The following is a 25496-nucleotide window of genomic DNA, read 5'->3' as shown; positions in this document are numbered from 1 at the left end:
ACAATGGTCACAACTGAAAAATCTTCTTCAGCTCCCACTATAGGAATACATACTTCCGACGGGCACTGCACTAGTATCTATCTATCTGATAATGCAAGGAGCGTCTGTCTGTGTGTCACTCTGTTGGTTTGTTTGTTTGTCTGTTCCACGCATAACTCTCGAACCACTTATCCGATCCACCTCAAATTTGCTATGTATCTTCCCAATGGTTCGCGGGAGTGCAGTGCAAAGTTTCGTGGTTTTTGGACCATAAACACTAAAGATATCGTTAAAACAAGCATTTACTCATTTACCGTTCTTCTGCTCCGTCTGACTGTAGCCACTCCCCCTGTCACTGTTGCCTAGAGACAGACACCACACACAGCGCTGCTCACATAACCCGCGCCTTTTAAAAATGTCCTCTACATCCCGATACTCCTCAAAAAACGTTCTTCATCCCCAATCATCTTCTGAGACTGATACGGTATGGGACATTATGTTATGACTGATTTCCTATCGGGTTGTGCTTTTACCAGAAGATGTCAGTTCATGGGCATAGCCTATTTTATTAGACTATTGTGGTTTGATTGGTTGTTTAGGACAGTGGTGTCAAACTCAATCAGCTACATCTTATACGCTGTACCAGTAAACATATTTTAGTATTTAGTGCTCTAATGGTTGTGTCTTGAGCTTTTATTGGTCACCCGTATGAATGTCAGAGCGCCGCGCTGCCGTACCGATACGCTGAGCGGTTGCCAAGGCAACCATGAGACACGGACGAGTTTGTCAGTAAAGTTGGGAGGAGGAGCTAATTGACGTACCTGTCTGATGCACGTAAAATACCTGCGGACCTGTTCTGATACATAAAATATTATATTGCCTGATACAGTTATGGGCCTTAAGTTTGTATTTGCCCAAATAGCAATACTGCAGTTAATATTTTTAATTGGGCAAACATTTGACAAATTATTCTAACACCCTCTCATTCACTCTATTGATATAGCTACACATTCAATATCACTTCAAAGCAACATACCTACTCAAAAACAATGTACAAATAAGGCGACATGTACACTGAAAAAACTTTTTCTAAAATGAATGCATTAACATTGTTCACTTGCCAATATTTGGTGTCTCATGCCTGTATGCCTGTTGTTCTAATAACAGTCATAACAGTACTTATTGTTATTTCCTGCTCCTTTCACCAGATAAGCTATTAGACTCTTAAACAATACGAAAAACACAATACTCTGGCACATCTACTACGGGCTCTGCACTAGTAACTTATGATAATAATAACTAGATGATCTGTGGATCACTCCTTACAAGACCACCAAGTTTCATGCAATACAGTCTACAGGGGGCGGTACTGGTGGCTTATAACTCTGCGTTCCGCTCGGGGATGACTTTGCCACGACATGGACCCCTTGATCGCTTGCAATAATCTTAGGCATTACTGCCCCCTATAGACTGTATTGCACGAAACTTGGAGGGCTTGTAAGGAGTCATCCACAGATTATTATTGTCAAATTTCAAGCAGTTTACTGTGCTGATATGTGAGATATAAACATGTAGTCGTTATTGCGCCCCCTACAGCCCGAATTTCACGAAACTTGGCATGATTGTACGCAAACATAATGATGGTTGCTAAGTTTCATAAGGATAAGTTATGGGCCTTAAAGTCATATGAAATGTTTCTGTGTTGCCTGTAGCGCCCCCTGGCGGAAATGGGTGTGGCCTAGTCCATTAGAACCAGTGCTATATAAGGAATCAGAGGGAGAAAGAATTTTGTTTATAGGGCACACGGTTCTTGAGATATGAGCCAAAATGTAAATTGGCTTATTATAGCGCCACCTAGCTTCAGGAATGTGTATTGACACTATGGCAAAGTGACATGCGAGGACTTCTACCAAGTTACCAACTGATGCCTTTGGCCTTTGCAGTTTCTCCTGAGCAGACACTTTTAGGGAAAAAGAAAAAACCGAAGGCGAAGAAGAATACTAAAAATCGCAACAAAATCAAAGGGGATCCTGCAACTTCGTTTGCATGGACCCCTAATAACAGTGCTGTTCTCTGCTGCTTTTGACTTTCGCTGATACTTAATCAGTTTGGGATTTAGTGAATTTGGAGGCCAGCTCAACACCTTGTGCTGTTCTTAATGTTTTTTTAGTTGTTCCTGAAGCGCTTTTGTGTGTGTGTCTGTGTTGGGCTGCATCGTGCTGGGGATGCTGCTATGTGTGTATAATTCATATCCAGTTCAGTTGCCACTCGACTTGTACTGCCTTTGATGTAAACCCAGCAGTGTAAACCTACCATAGCAGCCGAGGACTCCATTCTGGAGTTTACACTCGAGCAGTGGGGGGCACTTAGAGTCCACACACGTGACAGAGTGATTTTCACACCTACATTTCATCTTACAGTCCTCCACATAAAACTCCTCTCCAGGCTGAGAAACACAAAGCACAACTGTCAGTTCAGTTAAGTAGCATGCTGGGCACAGTGTTTTTCCTGTGCAAATTTACATTATAAGGATTCAAAACGCCCTGCAAAATGTGTAGAGGACAAGCAAAGTTTTCCCTTATCCATATCTAGGGTCTAAGTAAGAGAGTGTGCAAGTTGGATCATTTCCAGCTGGCTGTTAGACCCATTTCACTGTACCTCATAATATTGCCCGTTGGTGTGTTTGCAGCCACAAGAAGTGTTCTTGACGCAGTTACCATCACTTAGGACATAGTTAGGGTCACACACACAGGCCTCAGAGCAGGGCCCACCACAGAATGGAGGTTTTCCAGAACACGTCTCTTGACAGGGGTTTGCACAGGACTCATAGTGGCTGTTGGGGGGGCATTTTAGGGCTAGAGGGAGGACAAGAGGTTAAAATTAGTGAAATGGCTCAGATAGAAGCATGTACCTTACCTTATTTTACCATTTAGGAGTCTTCCTAACATTATATTACCTGACATTAAAGGTTTCTAGGCAAGTAATTCAAGTGGAGATGGTTAGGGACTGTTTTACTTAGGTAATGAGAACGAACTAAGAAACGTTTCAGGTCAAATTTGTTGCTGCGGATGACATCATCGCTCATGAACTGAATGCTTTATTGATAACTGGCCAGATTTCAGCGAATGTGAAATGAAGATTGACCAGTATATTAGATAGATGGATTCGTTACATACAAGAAAGTAAGACGCCATAGTTCCACTGAGCAATGCAGTTATCTACTCCCACCTGAATGCATAAACCTATTTAATCCAGTACTGATATACTGATTTGTGTAAAGTTCTTGATGACCTGATTTAAACTTATTCTAGGTGTTCCTTGAATATGTTATGCTTTCTCTGTTGCTGCTCCCAAATTATGGAACAATCTACCACTGCATGTCAGACAAGGCCCCCTCACGGTCCATTTTTAAAACTTGTCTTAAAACGCATTTTTATTCATTGGCTTTCAACCCAGCATGAGACCCTGCTCTTGTTTAGTGCTTTTAGTGCTTTTTGTGTTTTTTGTTTTATAAAACAATATTCCAAAAATAAAAACCTGTGGTCAATTAATGGGTCTCACCTAATGGCTGTGGTCTTTATAGACAAACAAGGGATTTATGTATGCCAGTTGAGCATAATATACATACGTATGTATAAACAGCACATCAGTGCATTTCTACAGTTTTTATTTCAGCCAAGCTATTTTCAGCACTTTGTCGTACCAGTGACTCTGGTTTAGAAACATCAGGTACAATAGTCACTGATGAACAGAAAAAAAGAAAAACCCACAATGCCCCCTTGAAGAAGCACTGCTTGATGGTGAGGAGAACAAAAAAAATGTCTTTAATCCCTTATGGCTGTTGTTGCTGGCAGATGTTTCACAAAAACAGCAAGTTTAAGAAATGACGGGTTATGGTCTACAAACATGCTAGAAGGTTTTTCAGTTTGAAATTGTTACAAAAAGGTTTGAGTTTGTATTAAGAGCACAAGTCATTAATCATTATTACAGGCTGTGTACTAAACTAAATATGACAGACTATTATTATAGTGAGAAAAGAGAAGGAATTAGAAATACAAACCCACATCTGATCTGAGGCAAATAGGGAAAAGACTGGTCATTAGGACTACTCTGGTGTATGAGGGAATATGGTGTATTACACATGCACACGTCTGCACAACTCTGTGTGCTGCACCACTAGACTTTGTCATGCCAAAAGGCACGATCTTGAGAGCCACCTCTTTTTCTGTTTCTGTCTTTTCCACCCCACCATATTTCTCTATTCATTCATTCACCCAACACTCACGGCAGAAGGTTTCATTCCTCCATGATCCAACGATGACCCCATAGCCCTGGCATTCATTGTTATAGGCTTCAATGGCTTCACACAGAATGATCTTGGCTCCATCCATCTCACATAAGTCAAAGACGCAATCCCTGAAGTATTGCTGCAGACATACAGTTAATATGTTGAGTCAATATGCATCCTCTCCCTCTTTTTGCCCTCTTTCATGTTACTCATTCCTCTTATCTCCAAACCACCTATTGAGGTTCTTTACCCATATCTAACTTGTCTAGCTGCAAGGAAATTTTTACAAAATTTTATGCAGGAGCATCCTTTTTGTGTGTGTGTGTGTGTGTGCGTGCGTGAATGTGCATATATGTACATTGGGGGTGACTTCTGGGTGGCACGCAGCAAAAGGACCATTTTTATCCAGAAGGATGCCACAGTATCCAGAGCTCTCATACAGTTCCATGTCATCTTCATCACACTCAGGGATTGTGGTGTTGGGGTTATAATTACACCTGTCAAGACAAACATTCATTCAAAAAAGCTTTGTGTTACTAAGGTAGTGTCCCTGGTAACTATCCTTATTAAAATCTTGTTTAAAATGCACATAGATAAATAACAATAAGTAAAAACTTTGAAAGAAGAATTGTATTGTCTTTGTTTTCTGGGAATTTTTCTTCTGCAATTAACCCATCTATGACAACATTCTTCCTGCCTATATTCACAATGAGTTTAAATATGAAACATAAATAATGATATGTCTGTGAAGGTTCTCAGTCATCCAGGTCATGGTATATCCGACAAAGGTTCAAAAAAGGCAACTGGACTTTAGCTGCACCAGTTTCTGGTTGTTAGCATAACAAGCAAGTTTTCAGGAGTTCCTATTTAAACCTCAAACTTCCCACCAGTCCCCTAGAACTGAAGAAACTACTCGGATGGGTGGTGAAACATCTTCTCAAAAAAACTCTACAAGTGCAGTTGCCTTTTTTAAACCTTTGTTGCATATAAATAGTGATAAAAATCTTTTAATGTATGTTTGTTTTTTCCAAAAGGTTTATTCATTCTTGCACAGTATACATGCAATACTCACTCTGGATCAGTGTTCCAGCTGTGCCCAAACTCATTAATATTGCTAGTCAAGGTTCCATCTGGTTTACGGAGGTCATTGGTAGCGTTTCCGTCATAGTCTCCACACAGTCCACACAGTATGTTCTGATAGCTGCACATAACAAGAATATGAGAAATAGTTTTGCAGAAAGGAGAACAACAGTTGAGCCTGAGCTACATTTTGCTTTTCTCTGCCACACCACAATGTCCAAGAGTTTGCAACTTGCTGTTATTCTTACAAAGCACTATTTCTCAGTGTAGTATTTTGACAAAACCTTCACCAAAAAGGATTTTCTATAAGGGTGGGGTGAGGACAATTGAGGTGACAGGTTGTATTTGGTCTTGACTTACTCTTTGATTATTCTGATATCCATGAAGTGGTTTCCATCATAGCGAACAGTTACACCAAATTTCATGGACACAGTGTAATGCATTCCTGACCGGAACAAAGATACATCAGGAATCGTATACAGTGGTAGGTTGATGTTGCTCCCATTCACCTGTACAGTGCAAATAACATGAGTGATGAGTGATTACTGAGGACGTAGACTGTATAGTGTTCTTGCCAATTATCTGAGTGTGTTGCAGTTCCTCCTCTTATTTCTTACCTGCACAGTGCCACCTTTGAGAATGGAGATCTTCTTCATGCTCACATATACATGTACTGCTTTCACATAAGAGATGAGATTGTTATACCGATTTTCATTCTCGGCATGGACTTCAAAATATGGAAGAGTTGTTTCATTGCAGGGTTTAGACATCAAATAGCTGCAGTTGCCCATGAAGCTGTAGCTTTGTTTGTCAAAGGAGGTGTAGTGAGGATCACTAGATGCTTTACACATAGATGTGTCTAATGGTACATGAAACAAGAAACTCTATATTAGCTGTTATTTGGTACAAATGTTTTTCTCGTCTCAGAACCAATTCCCCTACCCCTAACCCACTTCACGAATAATCCGAAGGACGAAAAAATAAGAAAGATTCAATGAATAGTAAGATACAAAGACAAGAGAAAAATACAAAAACAGAACTATTTGAGTTACGTACCAATTTTATGTCAAACTAACTGGTGAGAATTGTCACTTATCTGAGAACAATTTCAAAATCTTACAGTACCATCTTTGTCCAAACTAGATTGTTCTGAGCTGCTAGTGTAAGTACTTTTACAAATTCTTTGACAAGTGATCAAACATTATTACCTTTGAGATAACATCCTTCAACACCATTTACCTCTCGACACTCTTCAGTGGGGCCACAGGACTTATCGACACACTCAATTGTGTAGTTGCCGTGACAGCGACACAGCTTTGTGCAGCTGTCAGATACAATCTCTCCAGGCTGTAGGAAAGTTGAACAAATGAGCAACAGTGTGCACAATATATCATTAAATCTATTTATTCTTTATTATCTTGTAATATCTGTACTAAACAGGAATTTCTGCATGCGGTAATACTAACCTCATAATAGTTATTCTGGTCGTCCAGACAGCCACATTGCTCCAGAGGCACACACCTTTGTCTCTTGAAAACAAACCCGGGTTTGCAGAAGCAGCCATTAATACAGTGGCCAGAACAGTTTGTGTGGGGCTCCATACAAGTTGGGATACAGGCTGGACCACAGTTTATATAAACTGCATCAGGAGGACATGTGTCTGTAGAGATCATTAAGAAAATGATGGGAGAGTAAATAGCAGAGAAAATTAAAGAATGAAATCAAAATCAACTCCTCCTAGCCCATTCATCCAATTCTCACCAAACTTGGCATGTATCATTTATGGACAAAGACAATGAAAAGCTCTCAAAAGAACTTTAGCAGGGTTATTGATTACAAAGTTAATGGCTAATTAATTTTTACAGCGTTGCACAATATAACTCCAAAGCTAATATTTTAAGTAGTATGAAGTATATACCCAACCTTAATGAACCTTCATATCATTGATAATAATATGATTCGGTAAAAGCACCCCAACTTTTGTGGCCCTTGGTCTCTAGGGGGCGCTACACAAGCAACATTTCAATATCTCAAAAACTGCAATAGCTAACTTCCTGAAATTTGGCATACACAATCTGTACCATATTGTGTCGACGCCCATCAAGCTGCGTGACATCACGTCTCCAGTGATGTCACGCAGCTATTCACGCAATCCTTATGAAACTTAGCAACCATCATTATGTTTGCGTGCAGTCATGGCAAGTTTCGTGAAGTTGGGGCTATAGGTGGCGCTACAAGCACTCATGTTTATATCTCACAAACCAGCACAGTCACCTGCTTAAAATTTGACAATAATAATCTGTGGATGACTCCTTACAAGCCCACCAAGTTTGGTGCAATACGGTCTGTAGGGGGCGGTACTGGTGGATTATAACTCTGCGTCCCGCTTGGGGACGACTTCGCCATGACATGGACCCCTTTGCAATCATCTAGTTGTTAATAATAACAAGATGACTTAGGCATTACCGCCCTCTATAGACCGTATTGCACGAAACCTGGTGGGTTTGTAAGGAGCAGTGTTGGGTATAGTTACTTTGGAAAGTAGTTCGTTAGGTTACAACGTTACCATCAATTAAAAGTAATCCGTTACATGCAGCGTTACCTATGAATAAAAGTAACGCGTTAGAGTACTCATGCGTTACCAAAAATTGAAAGCCGTTTGCAGCGCCTCGCACATGCTGCAACTCAGGGACACACCTCCTTTAAATGCATCGAGAAGTCCTGAAAATGAATAACGTCATTCATCCAACCAAATTAACTCTGCAGGATAACAATACCAGGGTGATAGTGGTGCTTGGATACAAGATGTTTTTTTTAAATTGGAAGTGGATTTTTTTGCAGTCGACAGAAGCTTTTCACCAACGCAGAGTGTGCATTTTACCGTATTGTTGTTCTTGTCCTTTTCGCTGGCGATTTGAAAATAATGTGCATACTTCCACGATTCAAAAGCTGTCCTTTCTGACATCTTGCCGGCGGTTCGAAAACACACACACCCCCACCCCCACCCACACCCACACACACACACACACACACACACACACACACAGGTAACGTAGGTCAGCAGGGGACAGACGCATCATCACAGCGCTGCGCCTCCGCTGACACATCCGCAGGTGGCCCAGTACTGTCTGACAAAAAGCAGGCTGGAGTCGGAATTTTTCTTTCCTTATCCGGAGAAATTCTTAAAGTAACGGATTACTCTTTAAAAAAAACTAACGAAGTTACTGATTACTTAACGCACGAAACTAACGCGTTACAAGTTACACGAAAAAAGTAATTAGAGTACTGTAACGAGTTACCCACAACACTGGTAAGGAGTGATGCACAGATTATCATTGTCAAATTTCAAGCAGTTTACTGTGCTGGTTTGTCAGATATAAACATGTCGTGGTTGTAGCGCCCCCTACAGCCCGAATTTCACGAAACTTGGCATGATTGTACGCAAACATAATGATGGTTGCTAAGTTTCATAAGAATTGGGTGAATAGCCTACTTCAAAAGTTATAGGCCTTAAAGCCATATGAAATGTTTCCGTGTCACCTGTAGCACCCCCTGTAGACGTGATGTCACGCAACTTGATGGGTTACAGATTGTGTATACCAAATTTCATGAAGTTACCTATTGCAGTTTTTGAGATATTGAAATGTTGCCTTTGTAGTGCCCCCTAGAGACCAAGGGTCACAAAAGTAGGGGTGCTTGTACAGAATCATATTATTATCAATGTTCTGAAGTTTGATTAAGTTTTGGTATATACGTCACAAAATATTATCTTTTGAGGTATACTGTTGCACGCCATAAAAATTAACCCTGCTAAAGTTCTTTTGAGAAATCCTTTGTTCATAAATGATACATGCCAAGTTTGGTGAGAATTGGATGAATATGCTAGGAGGAGTTGATTTAGCTTTGAGGTGCAATTTTTTCAAAACGGTAGAAAATAAATGGCTGGTGGAAATGGGTGTGGCCTAGCCCATTAGAACCAGTGCTATGTAAGGAATCAGAGGGAAGGGGAATTTTGTTTTGAGGGCACACGGTTCTCGAGATATGAGCCAAAACGTAAATTGGCTTATTATAGTGCCACCTAAGTTCAGGCATGTGTATTGACACCTTGGTAAAGTGACATGCTTGGGCTCTGTAGTTTGTCCTGAGCAGGCACTTTTAGGGAAAAAGAAAAAAACGAAGGCGAAGAAGAAGAATAAAAATTTGGCAAATGTGTACTAATGAGAGGCATGTGTGAGGCAAATGTGTACTAATGAGAGGCATGCTGATATGTGTGTATAATTCATATGCCACTCGACTTGTACTGCCTTTGATGTAAACCTACCAGTGTAAACCTACCATAGCAGCCCAGGACTCCATTCTGGACTTTACACTCCAGCAGTGGGGGGCATTCAGAGGCCACACATGTGACAGAGTGATTTTCACACCTACATTTCATCTTACAGTCCTCCGCATAAAACTCCTCTCCAAGCTGAGACACACAAAGCACAACTGTCAGTTCAGTTAAGTAGCATGGTAAATGGTAAATGGCCTTGCTTTTATATAGCGCTTTTCTACCTATTGGTACTCAAAGCGCTTTACAGTCATAGACACATCTACCCATTCGCTCACACAAGCACTCACACATTCACACACCAGTGCCACGCACTGGGAGCAACTGGGGGTTCAGTGTCTTGCTCAAGGACACTTCGGCATGTGGCACATTCCGGGGATCGAACCGCTAACCCTCTGGTTCGTGGACAACCCGCTCTACCTACTGAGCCACAGCCGGGCACAGTGTTTTCCCTGTGCAAATTTACATTATAAGGATTTCAAAATGGCCTGCAAAATGTGTAAAGGACAAGCACAGTTTTCCCTTATCCATATCTAGGGTCTAAGTAAGAGAGTGTGCAAGTTGGATCATTTCCAGCTGGCTGTTAGACCCATTTCACTGTACCTCATAATATTGCCCGTTGGTGTGTTTGCAGCCACAAGAAGTGTTCGTGATGCACTTGCCATCACTTAGGACAAAGTTAGGGTCACATACACAGGCCTCAGAGCAGGACCCACCACAGAATGGAGGTTTTCCAGAACACGTCTCTTGACAGGGGTTTGCACAGGACTCATAGTGGCTGTTGGGGGGGCATTTAAGGGCTAGAGGGAGGACAAGAGGTTAAAATGTGTGAAATGGCTCAGATAGAAGCATGTACCTTACCTTATTTTACCATTTAGGAGTCTTCCTAACATTATATTACCTGACATTAAAGGTTTCTAGGCAAGTAATTCAAGTGGAAATGGTTAGGGACTGTTTTACTTAGGTAATGAGAACGAACTAAAAACGTTTTTAGGTCAATTTTGTTGCTGCGGATGACATCATCGCTCATGGACTGAATGCTTTATTGATAACTGGCCAGATTTCAGTGAATGTGACATGAAAATTAACCAGTATATTACATAGATGTATTCGTTACATACAAGAAAGTAAGATGCTGTAGTTCCACTGAACTCCGCAGTTATCCGCTAAACCTATTTAATCGATTTGTGTAAAGTTCTTGATGACCTGATTTAAACGTATTCTACATGTTCCTTGAATATGTTATGCTTTCTCTGTTGCTGCTCCCAAATTATGGAACGATCTACCACTGCACGTCAGACAAGCCCCCTCACTGTCCATTTTTAAAACTTGTCTTAAAACTCATTTTCATTCATTGGCTTTCAACCCAGCATGAGACCCTGCTCTTGTTTAGTGCTTTTAGTGTTTTTAGTTTTATAAAACAGTATTCCAAAAATAAAAACCTTCAATTAACGGGTCTCACATAATGGCTGTGGTCTTTACAGACAAACAAGGGATTTACAGTCATGGAAAAAATTATTAGACCACCCTTGTTTTCTTCAATTTCTTGTTAATTTTAATGCCTGGTACAACTAAAGGTGTATTACCTGAAGAATACAATGAATACGACAAAAAATGCAGCTGATTACATAATAATTTATGTCGTATTTGACATGCTTAAACTTAATTGTATTTCTAGGGTCTATGAGAGGCCATTTCATGTCATAAGCAACACTGCACACGCAAAGGTCGAGAGTGGTTTCCTGCACAACTCAGAAGTTGTCGGGTCTCGCATAATGCCTAAAACAAAAGGATTATGTGAAGCCACAAAGGCAGCCATCTTGGCACTGCTGGAAATTGGCATGAGTGAGAGACAGGAGCCAAAAAAGTGAAGATCTCCAAGTCAGCCATTCATTACACCAAGAAAAAACAAGGCGAACATGGTACTACCAAATTGCTAGCTGGTCGAGGCAGGAAACGTCTTTCTACCCCACGAGATGACCGTTCAATCATCCGTTCCTGTGTCAGGAACCGTCGTCAGACCTCAAAAATGAGTGGGCACTGTCGACAAATGTGACTTGTTCGGCAAGGACAGTTTGAAACCGACTTCTTGAAGCTGGTCTGAAGTCACACAGGGCATGGAAGACGGCCTTCATCAACGAAAGGCAGAGGAAGGCCCAGTTACTCTTTGCTGGGGATCTCAAGGATTGCACCGTTGATGACTGGGCTAAGGTTCTCTTCAGTGATGAATCCAATTTTGAGTTGATGCCAACTTACTGGTTAGGAAGCCTGGCGAAGCCTACAAACCAGACTGTCTTGCCCCTACAGTAAAACATGGGGGTGGGTCAGTGATGATCTGGGGTTGTTTCAGTATGGGTGGAACAGGGCAAAGGCAATTGTGTGAAGGGCGAATGAACCAGGTCACATACAGGGCTACTCTTGAAAACAATCTTCTTCCATCAGCTGGAAAACTCTTTTCTGCCTCGAATGACTGGATTTTCCAACAAGACAATGTCCCTTGCCACACAGCAAGGTCAGTTAAGGCCTGGATGGAGAACTAGAACATTCGAACCATGCCTTGGCCTGCTCAATCACCAGATCTAAATCTAATTGAAAACCTGTGGAAAATCATCAAACTCAAAATGGACAACCACAAAAACATTCCTGTTGCACACAATTTGTGCAACAGGAATGGGCTGCTGTGTCAGAAGCTGGTGGAGAGCATGCCAAGACGCATGGCTGCAGTCATCATAAGCAGTGGTTATAAGTACTAACTCCTGTGTGTATCATGTTACTAAAACATAAAGAAAAGAAAACATGAAGTGCCTAAAAGCACTGTTTTTGGCAGTACAATGCCATAGCTATTGATGTAAGAATTTCAGTGATTTTGGTTATTCTCAAGAAAACCATGGAAAATGGCTAGATATCAGCTCTTAAACTCTTATGAGCTATTTTTGTTGTTATCATTATATTTGTCCAAACAAATGTACCTTTAGTTGTACCAGGCATTAACATGACCAAGAAATTGAAGAAAACAAGGATGGTCTAATAATTTTTTCCATGAGTGTATGTATGCCAGTTGAGCATAATATACATACGTAAACAGCACATCAGTGCATTTCCAGAAAAAAAGAACAAAAAAACTGTCCTTCTTTAATCCCTTATGGCTGTTGTTGCTGGCAGATGTTTCACAAAAACAGCATGTTTAAGAAATGAGGGGTTATGGTCTACATACATGCTAGAAGGTTTTTCAGTTTGAAACTGTTACAAAAAGGTTTGAGTTTACATTAAGAGCACAAGTCATTAATCATTATTACAGGCTGTGTACTAAACTAAATATGACAGACTATTATCGTTAAAAAAGAGAAGGAATTAGAAATACAAACCTACATCTGATCTGAGGCAAATTAGAAAAACACTGGTCATTAGGACTACTCTGGTGTATGAAGCAATGCGGTGTATTACACATGCACACCTCTGCACAACTCTGTGTGCTGCACCACTGGACTTTGTCATGCCAAAAGGCACGATCTTGAGAGCCACCTCTTTTTCTGCTTCTGTCTTTTCCACCCCACTGTTCTCGTGGTATTATTTCTTCATTCATTCATTCACCCAACACTCACGGCAGAAGGTTTCATTCCTCCATGATCCAACGATGACCCCATAGCCCTGGCATTCATTGATATAGGCTTCAATGGCTTCACACAGAATGGGCTTGGCTCCATCCTTCTCACATAAGTCAAAGATGCAATCTCTGAAGTATTGCTGCAGACATACAGTTAATATGTTGAGTCAATATGCATCCTCTCCCTCTTTTTGCCCTCTTTTATGTTACTCATTCCTCTTATCTCCAAACCACCTATTGAGGTTCTTTACCAATATCTAACTTGTCCAGCTACAAGGAAATTTTTGTAAAATTTTATACAGGAGTATCCTTTTTCTCTGTGTGTGTGTGTGTGTGTGTGTGTGTGTGTGTGTGTGTGTGGATGTGCATATATGTACTTTGGGGTAGACTTTGGGGTGGCACACAGCAAAAGGACCATTTTTATCCAGAAGGATGCCACAGTATCCAGAGCTCTGATACAGTTCCGTGTCATCTTCATCACACTCCGAGATGGTGGTGTTGGGGTTATAATTACACCTGTCAAGACAAACATTCATTCAAAAAAGAAGAAGAAGTTAGTTCCCCTGGTAACTATCCTTATTAAAAATCTTGTTTAAAATACACAAAAATAAAATAAATAACAATATGTAAAAACTTTGAAAGAAGAATTGTATTGTCTTTATTTTCTGGGAATTTGTCTTCTGCAATTAACCCATCTATGACAACATTCTTCCTGCCTATATTCACAATGAGTTTAAATTTGAAACATAAATAGTGATAAAAATCTTTTAATGTATGTTTGAGTTTTCCAAAAGGTTTATTCATTCTTGCACAGTATACATGCAATACTCACTCTGGATCAGTGTTCCAGCTGTGCCCAAACTCATTAATATTGCTAGTCAAGGTTCCATCTGGTTTACGGAAGTCATCGTTAGCGTTTCCATCATAGTCTCCACACAGTCCACACAGTATGTTCTGATAGCTGCACATAACAAGAAAATGAGAAATAGTTTTGCAGAAGGGAGAACAACAGTTGAGCCTGAGCTACATTTTGCTATTTTCTGCCACACCACAATGTCCAAGAGTTTGCAACTTGCTGTTATTCTTACAAAGCACTATTTCTCAGTGTAGTATTTTGACAAAACCTTCACCAAAAAGGAGTTTCTATGGGGTGGGGTGAGGACAATTGATGTGACAGGTTGTATTTGGTCTTAACTTACTCTTTGATTATTCTGATATCCATGAAGTGGTTTCCATCATAGCGAACAGTTACACCAAATTTCATGGACACAGTGTAATGCATTCCTGACTTGTACAAAGATACATCAGGAATCGTATACAGTGGTAGGTTGATGTTGGTCCCATTCACCTGTACAGTGCAAATAACATGAGTGATGAGTGATTACTGAGGACGTAGACTGTATAGTGTTCTTGCCAATCATATGAGTGTGTTGCAGTTCCTCCACTTATTTCTTACCTGCACAGTGCCACCTTTGAGAATGGAGATCTTCTTCATGCTCACATATACATGTACTGCTTTCACATAAGAGATGCGATTGTTATACCGATTTTCATTCTTGGCATGGACTTCAAAATATGGAAGAGTTGTTTCATTGCAGGGTTTAGACATCAAATAGCTGCAGTTGCCCGTGAAGCTGTAGCTTTGTTTGTCAAAGGAGGTGTAGTGAGGATCACCATATGCTTGACACATAGATGTATCTAAGGGTACATGAAACAAGAAACTCTATGTTAGCTGTTATTTGGTACAAATCTTTTTCTCGTCTCAGAACCAATTCCCCTACTCATAACCCACTTCACGAATAATCCAAAGGACAAAGAAACAGGAAAAATTCAATGAATAGTAAGATACAAAGACAAGAGAAAGACACAAAAACAAAACTATTTGAGTCACGTACCAATTTTATGTCAAACTAACTGGTGAGAATTTTCACTTATCTGAGAACAATTTCAAAATCTCACAGTACCATCTTTGTCCAAACTAGATTTTTCTGAGCTGCTATTATAAGTACTTTTACAAATTCTTTGACAAGTGACAACATTATTACCTTTGGGATAACATCTTGCAACACCATTTACCTCTCGACACTCTTGAGTGGGACCACAGTACTTATCGGCACATTCAATTGTGTAGTTGCTTTCACAGCGACACAGCTTTGTGCAGCTGTGAGATACAATTTCTCCAGGCTGTAAGAAAGTTGAACAAATGAGCAACAGTGTGCACAATATATCATTAAAGCTATTTATTCTTTATTGTCTTGTAATATCTATGTACTAAACAGGAATTTCTGCATGCGGTAATACTAACCTCATAAGAGTTATTCTGGTCATCCAGACAGCCACATTGCTCCAGAGGCACACACGTTTGTCCCTGGAAAACAAACCCGGGTTTGCAGAAGCAGCCACTAATACAGGGGCCAGAACAGTTGGTGTGGGGCTCCATACAAGTCGGGATACAGGCTGGACCACAGACTATATAAACTGCATCAGGAGGACATGTGTCTGTAGAGATCATTCAGAAAATGATGGGAGAGTAAATAGCAGAGAAAATTAAAGAATGAAATCAAAATCAACTCCTCCTAGCCCGTTCATCCAATTTTCGCCAAACTTGGCATGTATCATTTATGGACAAAGACAATGAAAAGCTCCCAAAAGAACTTTAGCAGGGTTATTGATTACAAAGTTAATAGCTAATTAATTTTTACAGCCATGCACAATATAACTCCAAAACTAATATTTTGTGAAGTATATACCCAACCTTAATCAAACTTCATATCATTGATAATATAATGCAATAGGTAACTTTATGAAAATTGCAATACACAATCAGTAACATATTGTGCAGATGCCCATCAAGTGGCGTGACATCACGTCAACAGGGGGCGCTACAGGTGACACGGAAACATTTCATATGACTTTAAGGCCTGTAACTTTTGAAGTATTCACACAATGAAACTTCGCGACCGTCTTTGTAATATGCTTGGATACAATCATGCCAAGTTTTGTGAAATTCGGGCTGTAGGGGGCGCTACAACGACAACATGTTTATATCTCACAAACCACCACAGTAAACTGCTTGACATTTGACAATAATAATCTGTGGATAACTCCTTACAAGCCCACCAACTTTCATGCAATACGGTCTATAGGGTGCGCTACTGGCGACTTATGCCTCTGCGTCCTTATTCTCCTTCTTCGTCTTCTTCTTGTTATAATAATAGCTAGATGATCGCAAGCGATCATAAAGGGGTCCATGCCTTGGCGAAGTCGTCCCCGAGCGGGACGCAGAGGCATAAGTCATCAGTAGTGCCCCTTATAGACCGTATTGCAGTTTGTCCTGGGCAGACACTTTAGCTATGCATAGGCAGAAAAAGAGAAATCATTATAATAATGAGAATAATAATAAAAAAAATCGCTACAAAATCAATAGGGTTCCTGCAACATCGTTTGCATGGACCCCAATAATAAGAAAAATCACAACAAAATCAATAGGGATCCTGCAACTCATTGCATGGACCCCTAATAATAACTAGATGATCGCAAGCGATCATAAAGGGGTCCATGCCGTGGCGAAGTCGTCCGCGACCGGGACCCAGAGGCATAAGTCGCCAGTAGCGCCCCTCTACAGACCGTATTGCATGAAACTTGGTGGGCTTGTAAGGAGTCATCCACAGATTATTATTGTCAAATGTCAAGCAGTTTACTGTGGTGGTTTGTGAGATATAAACATGTAGTTGTTGTAGCGCCCCCTACAGCTTGGTATGATTGTACGCAAGCATATTACAAAGACGATTGTTAAATTTCATAAGGATTGGGTTAATACTTCAAAGGTTATAGGCCTTAAAGGGGAACTACTGTTTTTTACAACCTGGACCTTTTTTCTAGCATGAAATACCATCGTTTACTCACCAATATCACTTTTGTTTCATTTGCACTCGTTCAGGAGATAATTAGATCAGCGTATATCCATTTAGCGAGAGTGATCAGGGCAGTGAGACGCAGCTTCTAAATAATGCATTATCTGCCGCGAAACTCGTTAATTTTGCCAATGTTTTGTTATGATATACTAGTGCAATTTTAGGGGAAAAGAAAAAACCGAAGGCAAAGAAGAATACTAAAAATTGCAACTAAAAATCAATAGGGATCCTGACACTTCGTTTGTATGGACCCCTAATAACAGTGCAGTTCTCTGCTGCTTTTGACTTTCACTGATACTTGATCTGTTTGGGATCCAGTGAATTTGGAGGCCAGCTCAACACCTTGTGCTGTTCTTCATGTTTTTTGAGTTGTTCCTAAAGCGCTTTTGAGTGTGTGCCTATGTCGGGCTGCATCCTGCTGGGGATGGCTACTGCCATCAAGGAGTGTCATTGCTATGGGGTGGAGATGCCTGGTCTGGTTTAGGTAGTACAAGTAACACCCACACAAATGCCATGTCCAGACATTTCCGAGCAGAACATTGCATTGTCAAAGTGATTATTACTTTCATTGTGCAGGGAAAATGTTTATTTATTTTGAATCAGATAATACAACATCTTTGGCAAATGTGTACGAATGAGAGGTATGCTGCTATGTGTGTATAATTCATATCCAGTTCAGTTGCCACTCGACTTGTACTGCCTTTGATGTAAACCTACCATAGCAGCCCAGGACTCCATTCTGGACTTTACACTCGTGCAGTGGGGGGCAGTCAGAGGGCACACATGTGACAGAGTGATTTTCACATCTACATTTCATCTTACAGTCCTCCACATAAAACTCCTCTCCAGGCTGAGACACACAAAGCACAACTGTCAGTTCAGTTAAGTAGCATGCTGGGCACAGTGTTTTTCCTGTGCAAATTTACATTATAAGGATTCAAAACGGCCTGCAAAATGTGTCGAGGACACACAAGCACAGTTTTCCCTTATCCATATTTAGGGTCGAAGTAAGAGAGTGTGAAAGGTGGATCATTTCCAGCTGGCTGTTAGACCCATTTCACTGTACCTCATAATATTGCCCGTTGGTGTGTTTGCAGCCACAAGAAGTGTTCTTGACGCAGATGCCAGCACTTAGGACATAGTTAGGGTCACACACACAGGCCTCAGAGCAGGACCCACCACAGAATGGAGGTTTTCCAGAACACGTCTCTTGACAGGGGTTTGCACAAGACTCATAATGGCTGTTGGGGGGGCATTCTAGGTCTAGAGGGAGGACAAGAGGTTACAATTAGTGAAATGGCTCAGATAGAAGCATGTACCTTACCTTATTTTACCATTTAGGAGTCTTCCTAACATTATATTACCTGACATTAAAGGTTTCTAGGCAAGTAATTCAAGTGGAGATGGTTAGGGACTGTTTTACTTAGGTAATGAGAACGAACTCAGAAACATTTCAGGTCAAATTTGTTGCTGCGGATGAAATCATCGCTCATGAACTGCATGCTTTATTGATAACTGGCCAGATTTCAGCGAATGTGACATGAAAATGAACCAGTATATTAGATAGATGGATTCGTTACATTCAAGAAAGTAAGATGTTGTAGTTCCACTGAACTCTGCAGTTATCCGCTAAACCTATTTCATCCAGTATCCTATGATACTGATTTGTGTAAAGTTCTTGATGACCTGATTTAAAAGTATTCTAGGTGTTCCTTGAATATGTTATGCTTTCTCTGTTGCTGCTCCCAAATTATGGAACGATCTACCACTGCATGTAGCACCGCATTATGTAATAACACCGCATTATGTGACAATGTAATACATTTGCACGCCATTATGTAATAACTGCCGCATTTTGTAATGATTTGTCACATTATGTAATAAACTTCTTGAACGCAATACGTAATACATTTTGCCGCATTATGTAATACGTTATTACATATTGCGGTTGTTACTGCATAATGCGGGTGTTGCGGGTTTTTTTTTGCAAAATGTAACAATTGGTGCATTATGTAATAACCAAGCAAAATTGACATTAAAATAGCAAAACAATGTAGCCTGGGTGTTCCCATACTGCTTTGCGCGCGATTTCATTCTCGCTGCAAAAGCAGTCTGGAAACCATCGCCCATATTGTCGCCTGAGATAGGGAACCAATCACAGAACGGGGGGGGCAGCAAGACGATGACGACGTCTATGCGCGACACCGAAGCTTGTAGTGTGTTAATCCAACATGGCAGCGGACCTAACGTTACCGTTCGATGCAGCCTTAGACAGTGTTTTAAGTAGCTTAGAACGCAAGTTTATTTTAAAAAAGAGCAACGTTTGGCGTTGAAAGACTTCATTGCCAAGAAGGATGTGTTTGCTCTGCTACCAACAGGCTTTGGCTATGAATCGCGCGCACGGCAGCATGGGAATTACCAGGCGCATTTGATAGACATTCGTAGCGCCCAATAAACGGCTCTAGGCATTTGTAAAACCACGCCTCAAATACGAGAAAATAAACACGTAGTTTCCAGACCAGCATCTCATTGAGATGTGCAGTCGCGTCAGCCAGGCTAAAAACAATGTGTATTTTACTCAAAATTAATGCTTACAAATAAGTATTAATTTAACGAGGCAATTAAGTATTTAATCAACTAAATGAAAAACTATTACTACTAACACACTGATCACACAATGGAACTGCAGAATAATAAAGTGAATTTTAACAATGTTCTTTACCTACAGTAAAACAGGCCATGACTCACATTTCGCACACATATAGCCAAACTAGCAGTATATGGAGGGAACTGCCTATCAGAATTCTGTTTGATTTATGCTGTTCAGGCACTTAGCCTAAGCCACTACTTGACATTGCTCCTCCTGCAAGGTACTGATTGGGACTCATGGTGTCTATTCTGGCTAGGCTAGGCCTGCTAGTGGAAAGGCAATGTTTAAACGTAAGTTATTATCTATGATTTTTTTATTTATTTATTGTACTACAAACTAAGCAGGATTTAGACTGAGATACTGTGTCCTCAATGAACTTGAAAAGAAAACCTTTTATGCTGGTACTGTATGTGTTAGCTTAGCTTATGGTTGGCTATGTCAACACCAGCTAACTAATATAATATAATATCTGACAGTCTCTGTTTCCTTCTCTCTCACACATTTGAATCTATTGATAGGAATAATGCAAAAATATTTTTAAAAGGTCCATGTTTATTGAGTTTATTGAGTCATTTATGCGTAAGTTGACAGGATGCTACGCTACCTTTTTGAATATTTGAGCATTTTAAAGAATTAGCAGTAGGCTAACAGACTAGTAGCCTAGACTAAAGCATCAGTATTACTATAGACATTCATAGTGCTCCACTTTGCTCAAAATGGCTGGTTTTGTTAGCTGTATATAAATCCATATAATCACAACAAATCCTAAGAACATACTAAGGCTAACTTGCTGTGTTAGCCTCAAAATATATTATCGTTAGTATTATTAATAATAATAATAATAATAATAATAATAATATTATTATTGTTATGTTCGTCTACTATTGTTATTTTCTTCTATTATTGTGATAAATGTTCCAAATGTAAAGCACTTTGAGCTGCATTCTATGCATTATTATTATTATTATTATTATTATTATTAACAAAACAGAAATCATAAGTTAATAGGGCACATTCCCACATTGGTAATGCCATATTAGAGTTTATTAAGAATTAGCATTACCATGGAATATACTGAATATTCAGTAGAACATTCCCTATTTAATTATGACTTCCTCCCCCCACAGATCTTCTATTTACCACTCTGCTGACCTGCACCCTTTGGGTCTCATCTGATGGGTACGGGCAGCAGCAGACTATGAGTGAGGATGTCTACAAGGTCATTGTTAGTAAGCTAAGGGGAGAGTTCAATGTACCTGTAGCTGAACGGACAAGAGCTCAAAAAAATGCTTTAGTGAGGCTGTGTAATAGTTCTAGAACACTGTTAAATTTTACGTTTCCACTTTATTATCCACTACAGTTCCATTGTGTGTGTGACGTGTTAGGCTGTATGCTGTGGCTGGATTGTTTTTCATTTAGTTGATTGAGATATTAGGCCTATTATCAAAGATTGCCATAATATTTGCTGTTCATTACACATTGTTCATCCATGATGTCTGTACCTCTACAGGATGGTATCTGTTCTTTGTCTAAACAAGGCATTATTGGGCATTTAGAGAATAAATCATTTGAAATAATGAACTGTTCGACATCAGTCATTTGTTCTGCAACTATTTTTTGTCTCTTACTCTGGGTTTGCATAATATAGGCTATCCTACATTTTTGTGTCAGAATAATACTTAGTACCATTTTGTGACACTGCCAGTGCTACATTAATGCAGGTACTATTACTGTAGGTGGAAATATGCATTATGAAGGAATGTTAAGGTTACATGGAACATGACATTTATTGAATAGGCTAGACTACATGGTGCTGCTGTGCACAGCCCATGTTTAATTATTTGGTGCTGTATGTCTTTTCTTTACTGCTGCTTGAGCATAGACAGAGATTTAGTTGACAATTTTATAAATTGGTTAACTATCAGAAGCACTTACCTCCAAACTTGATCTCATGACTAATCTGACTGCAAATATTAATTGAAAAGAACCCCTTGTGCATTTAAATGAGCACAACCAAAGTTAAAAGGTGGATTGTTACAATGTAAGCTGAGCAATAGTTGACATACTGTCCTCTTAATTTTCATTTTTGAGTAAAATACACATTATCATGCTGTTTTTAATCAATGAAAATGTCAATTTCGGTTGGTTATTACATAATACACCAATTGTTACATTTTGCTAAAAAAAAAATGGCAACACCCGCATTATGTAGTAACAACCGCAATATGTAATAACTTATTACATAATGCAGCAAAATGTATTACATATTGCGTTCAAGAAGTTTATTACATAATGCGGCAGATTATTACAAAATGCGGCAATTATTACATAATGGTGTGCAAATTTATTACATTATTACATAATGCGGTGTTATTACATAATGCGGTGTTACACCCCCTCACTATCCATCTTTAAAACTTGTCTTAAAACACATTTTCATTCATTGGCTTTCAATCCAGCACGAGACTATGCTCTTGTTTAGTGCTTTTAGTGTTTTTAGTGTTTTTTGTTTTATAAACCCGTATTCCAAAAATAAAAACCTGTGGTCAATTAACGGGTCTCACATAATGGCTGTGGTCTTTACAGACAAACAAGGGATTTATGTATGCCAGTTGAGCATAATATACATACGTACGTATAAACAGTACATCAGTGCATTTCTACAGTTTTCACTTCAGCCCAGCTATTTTCAGCAGTTTGTCGTACCAGTGACTCTGGTTTAGAAACATCAGGTACCACAGTCACTGATGAACAGAAAAAAAGAAAAATCCAACAATGCCCCCTTGAAGAAGCACTGCTTGATGGTGAGGAGAACAAAAAAAATGTCCTTCTTTAATCCCTTATGGCTGTTGTTGCTGGCAGATGTTTCACAAAAACATCATGTTTAAGAAATGAGGGGTTATGGTCTACATACATGCTAGAAGGTTTTTCAGTTTGAAACTGTTACAAAAAGGTTTGAGTTTACATTAAGAGCACAAGTCATTAATCATTATTACAGGCTGTGTACTAAACTAAATATGACAGACTATTATTATAGTTAGAAAAGAGAAGGAATTAGAAATACAAACCTACATCTGATCTGAGGCAAATAAGAAAAAGACTGGTCATTAGAACTACTCTGGTGTATGAGGGAATACGGTGTATTACACATGCACACGTCTGCACAACTCTGTGTGCTGCACCACTGGACTTTGTCATGACAAAAGGCACGATCTTGAGAGCCACCTCTTTTTCTGCTTCTGTCTTTTCCACCCCACCATTCTCGTGGTATTATTTCTTCATTCATTCATTCACCCAACACTCACGGCAGAAGGTTTCATTCCTCCATGATCCAACGATGACCCCACGGCCCTGGCATTCATTGTTGTAGGCTGCAATGGCTTCACACAGAATGATCTCAGCTCCATCCATCTCACATAGTCCAAAGACGCAATACCTGAAGTATTGCTGCAGACATACAGTTAATATGTTGAGTCAATATGCATCCTCTCCCTCTTTTTGCCCTCTTTTATGTTACTCATTCCTCTTATCTCCAAACCACCTATTTAGGTTCTTTACCAATATCTAACTTGTCTAGCTACAAGGAAAAAATTACAAAATTTTATGCAGGAGCATCCTTTTTGTGTGTGTGCGTGCGTGTATGTGCATATATGTACATTGGGGGTGACTTCTGGGTGGCACACAGCAAAAGGACCATTTTTATCCAGAAGGAAGCCACAGTATCCAGAGCTCTCATACAGTTCTGTGTCATCTTCATCACACTCAGGGATGGTGGTGTTGGGGTTATAATTACACCTGTCAAGACAAACATTCATTCAAAGAAGCTTTGGGTTACTAAGTTAGTTCCCCTGGTAACTGTCCTTACTAAAAATCTTGTTTAAAACACATATAGATCAATAACAATATGTAAAAACTTTGAAAGAAGAATTGTATTGTCTTTGTTTTCTAGGAATTTTTCTTCCGCAATTAACCCATCTATGACAATATTCTTCCTGCCTATATTCACAATGAGTTTAAATTTGAAACATAAATAGTAATAAAAATCTTTTAATGTATGTTGTTTTTTCCAAAAGGTTTATTCATTCTTGCACAGTATACATGCAATACTCACTCTGGATCAGTGTTCCAGCTGTGCCCAAACTCATTAATATTGCTAGTCAAGGTTCCATCTGGTTTACGGAAGTCATCGTTAGCGTTTCCATCATAGTCTCCACACAGTCCACACAGTATGTTCTGATAGCTGCACATAACAAGAATATGAGAAATAGTTTTGCAGAAGGGAGAACAACAGTTGAGCCTGAGCTACATTTTGCTATTTTCTGCCACACCACAATGTCCAAGAGTTTGCGACTTGCTGTTATTCTTACAAAGCACTATTTCTCAGTGTAGTATTTTGACAAAACCTTCACCAAAAAGGAGTTTCTATGGGGTGGGGTGAGGACAATTGATGTGACAGGTTGTATTTGGTCTTGACTTACTCTTTGATTATTCTGATATCCATGAAGTGGTTTCCATCATAGCGAACAGTTACACCAAATTTCATGGACACAGTGTAATTCATTCCTGACTTGTACAAAGATACATCAGGAATCGTATACAGTGGTAGGTTGATGTTGGTCCCATTCACCTGTACAGTGCAAATAACATGAGTGATGAGTGATTACTGAGGACGTAGTACAGTGTTCTTGCCAATTATCTGAGTGTGTTGCAGTTCCTCCACTTATTTCTTACCTGCACAGTGCCACCATTGAGAATGGAGATTTTCATCATGCTCACATATACATGTACTGCTTTCACATAATAGAAGGTGGGATTGTAATACGAATTTTCATTCTCGACATGGACTTCAAAATATGGAAGAGTTGTTTCATTGCAGGGTTTAGACATCAAATAGCTGCAGTTGCCCGTGAAGCTGTAGCTTTGTTTGTCAAAGGAGGTGTAGTAAGTATAACTAGATAATTTACACGTAGATGTATCTAAGGGCACATGAAACAAGAAACTCTATGTTAGCTGTTATTTGGTACAAATGTTTTTCTCGTCTCAGAACCAATTCCCCTACCCCTAACCCACTTCACGAATAATCCGAAGGAGGAAAAAATAATTAAGATTCAATGAATAGTAAGATACAAAGACAAGAGAAAAACACAAAAACAGAACTATTTGAGTTACGTATCACTTTTAAGTCAAACTAACTGGTGAGAATTTTCACTTATCTGAGAACAATTTCAAAATCTTACAGTACCATCTTTGTCCAAACTAGATTGTTCTGAGCTGATAGTGAAAGTACTTTTACAAATTCTTTGACAAGTGATCAAACATTATTACCTTTGAGATAACATCCTTCAACACCATTTACCTCTCGACACTCTTCAGTGGGGTGACAGGACTTATTGACACATTGAAATGTGTTGTTGCCGAGACAGTAACACAGCTTTGTGCAGCTGTCAGATACAGTCTCTCCAGGCTGTAGGAAAGTTGAAAAAATGAGCAACTGTGTGCACAATATATCATTAAAGCTATTTATTCTTTATTGTCTTGTAATATCTATGTACTAAACAGGAATTTCTGCATACGGTAATACTAACATAATAATACTTATTCTGGTCGTCCAGACAGCCACATTGCTCCAGAGGCACACACCAATGTCCCTC

The 25496-nt window shown here is 39.6% G+C and overlaps 1 protein-coding gene across 1 annotated transcript in view; it reads right to left on the bottom strand.

Annotated features, from left to right (window-relative positions):
- The window catches only part of LOC311499921 (zonadhesin-like), a gene marked incomplete at both ends in the record, with an annotated part of 147380 nt that overhangs the window by 30555 nt on the left and 91329 nt on the right, over positions 1-25496 (bottom strand). Inside the window, 23 exons of the mRNA XM_084561061.1 lie at positions 2293-2425; positions 2638-2834; positions 4265-4406; positions 4626-4764; positions 5340-5468; positions 5708-5856; positions 5965-6206; positions 6556-6694; positions 6814-7007; positions 9683-9815; positions 10281-10477; positions 13280-13421; positions 13659-13797; positions 14114-14242; positions 14481-14629; positions 14738-14979; positions 17913-18045; positions 18262-18458; positions 23151-23292; positions 23502-23640; positions 23957-24085; positions 24324-24472; positions 24577-24689. Of these exons, the coding sequence (XP_084417187.1) occupies positions 2293-2425; positions 2638-2834; positions 4265-4406; positions 4626-4764; positions 5340-5468; positions 5708-5856; positions 5965-6206; positions 6556-6694; positions 6814-7007; positions 9683-9815; positions 10281-10477; positions 13280-13421; positions 13659-13797; positions 14114-14242; positions 14481-14629; positions 14738-14979; positions 17913-18045; positions 18262-18458; positions 23151-23292; positions 23502-23640; positions 23957-24085; positions 24324-24472; positions 24577-24689 (3597 nt within the window). The remainder of the gene's footprint in view (positions 1-2292; positions 2426-2637; positions 2835-4264; positions 4407-4625; positions 4765-5339; positions 5469-5707; positions 5857-5964; positions 6207-6555; positions 6695-6813; positions 7008-9682; positions 9816-10280; positions 10478-13279; positions 13422-13658; positions 13798-14113; positions 14243-14480; positions 14630-14737; positions 14980-17912; positions 18046-18261; positions 18459-23150; positions 23293-23501; positions 23641-23956; positions 24086-24323; positions 24473-24576; positions 24690-25496) is intronic.

This window comes from Chelon labrosus (genome assembly GCF_963514085.1).
Source record: "Chelon labrosus genome assembly, chromosome: 15".
Taxonomy (NCBI): Eukaryota; Metazoa; Chordata; class Actinopteri; order Mugiliformes; family Mugilidae; genus Chelon; species Chelon labrosus.
This window is presented reverse-complemented; position numbering and strand designations above follow the sequence as displayed.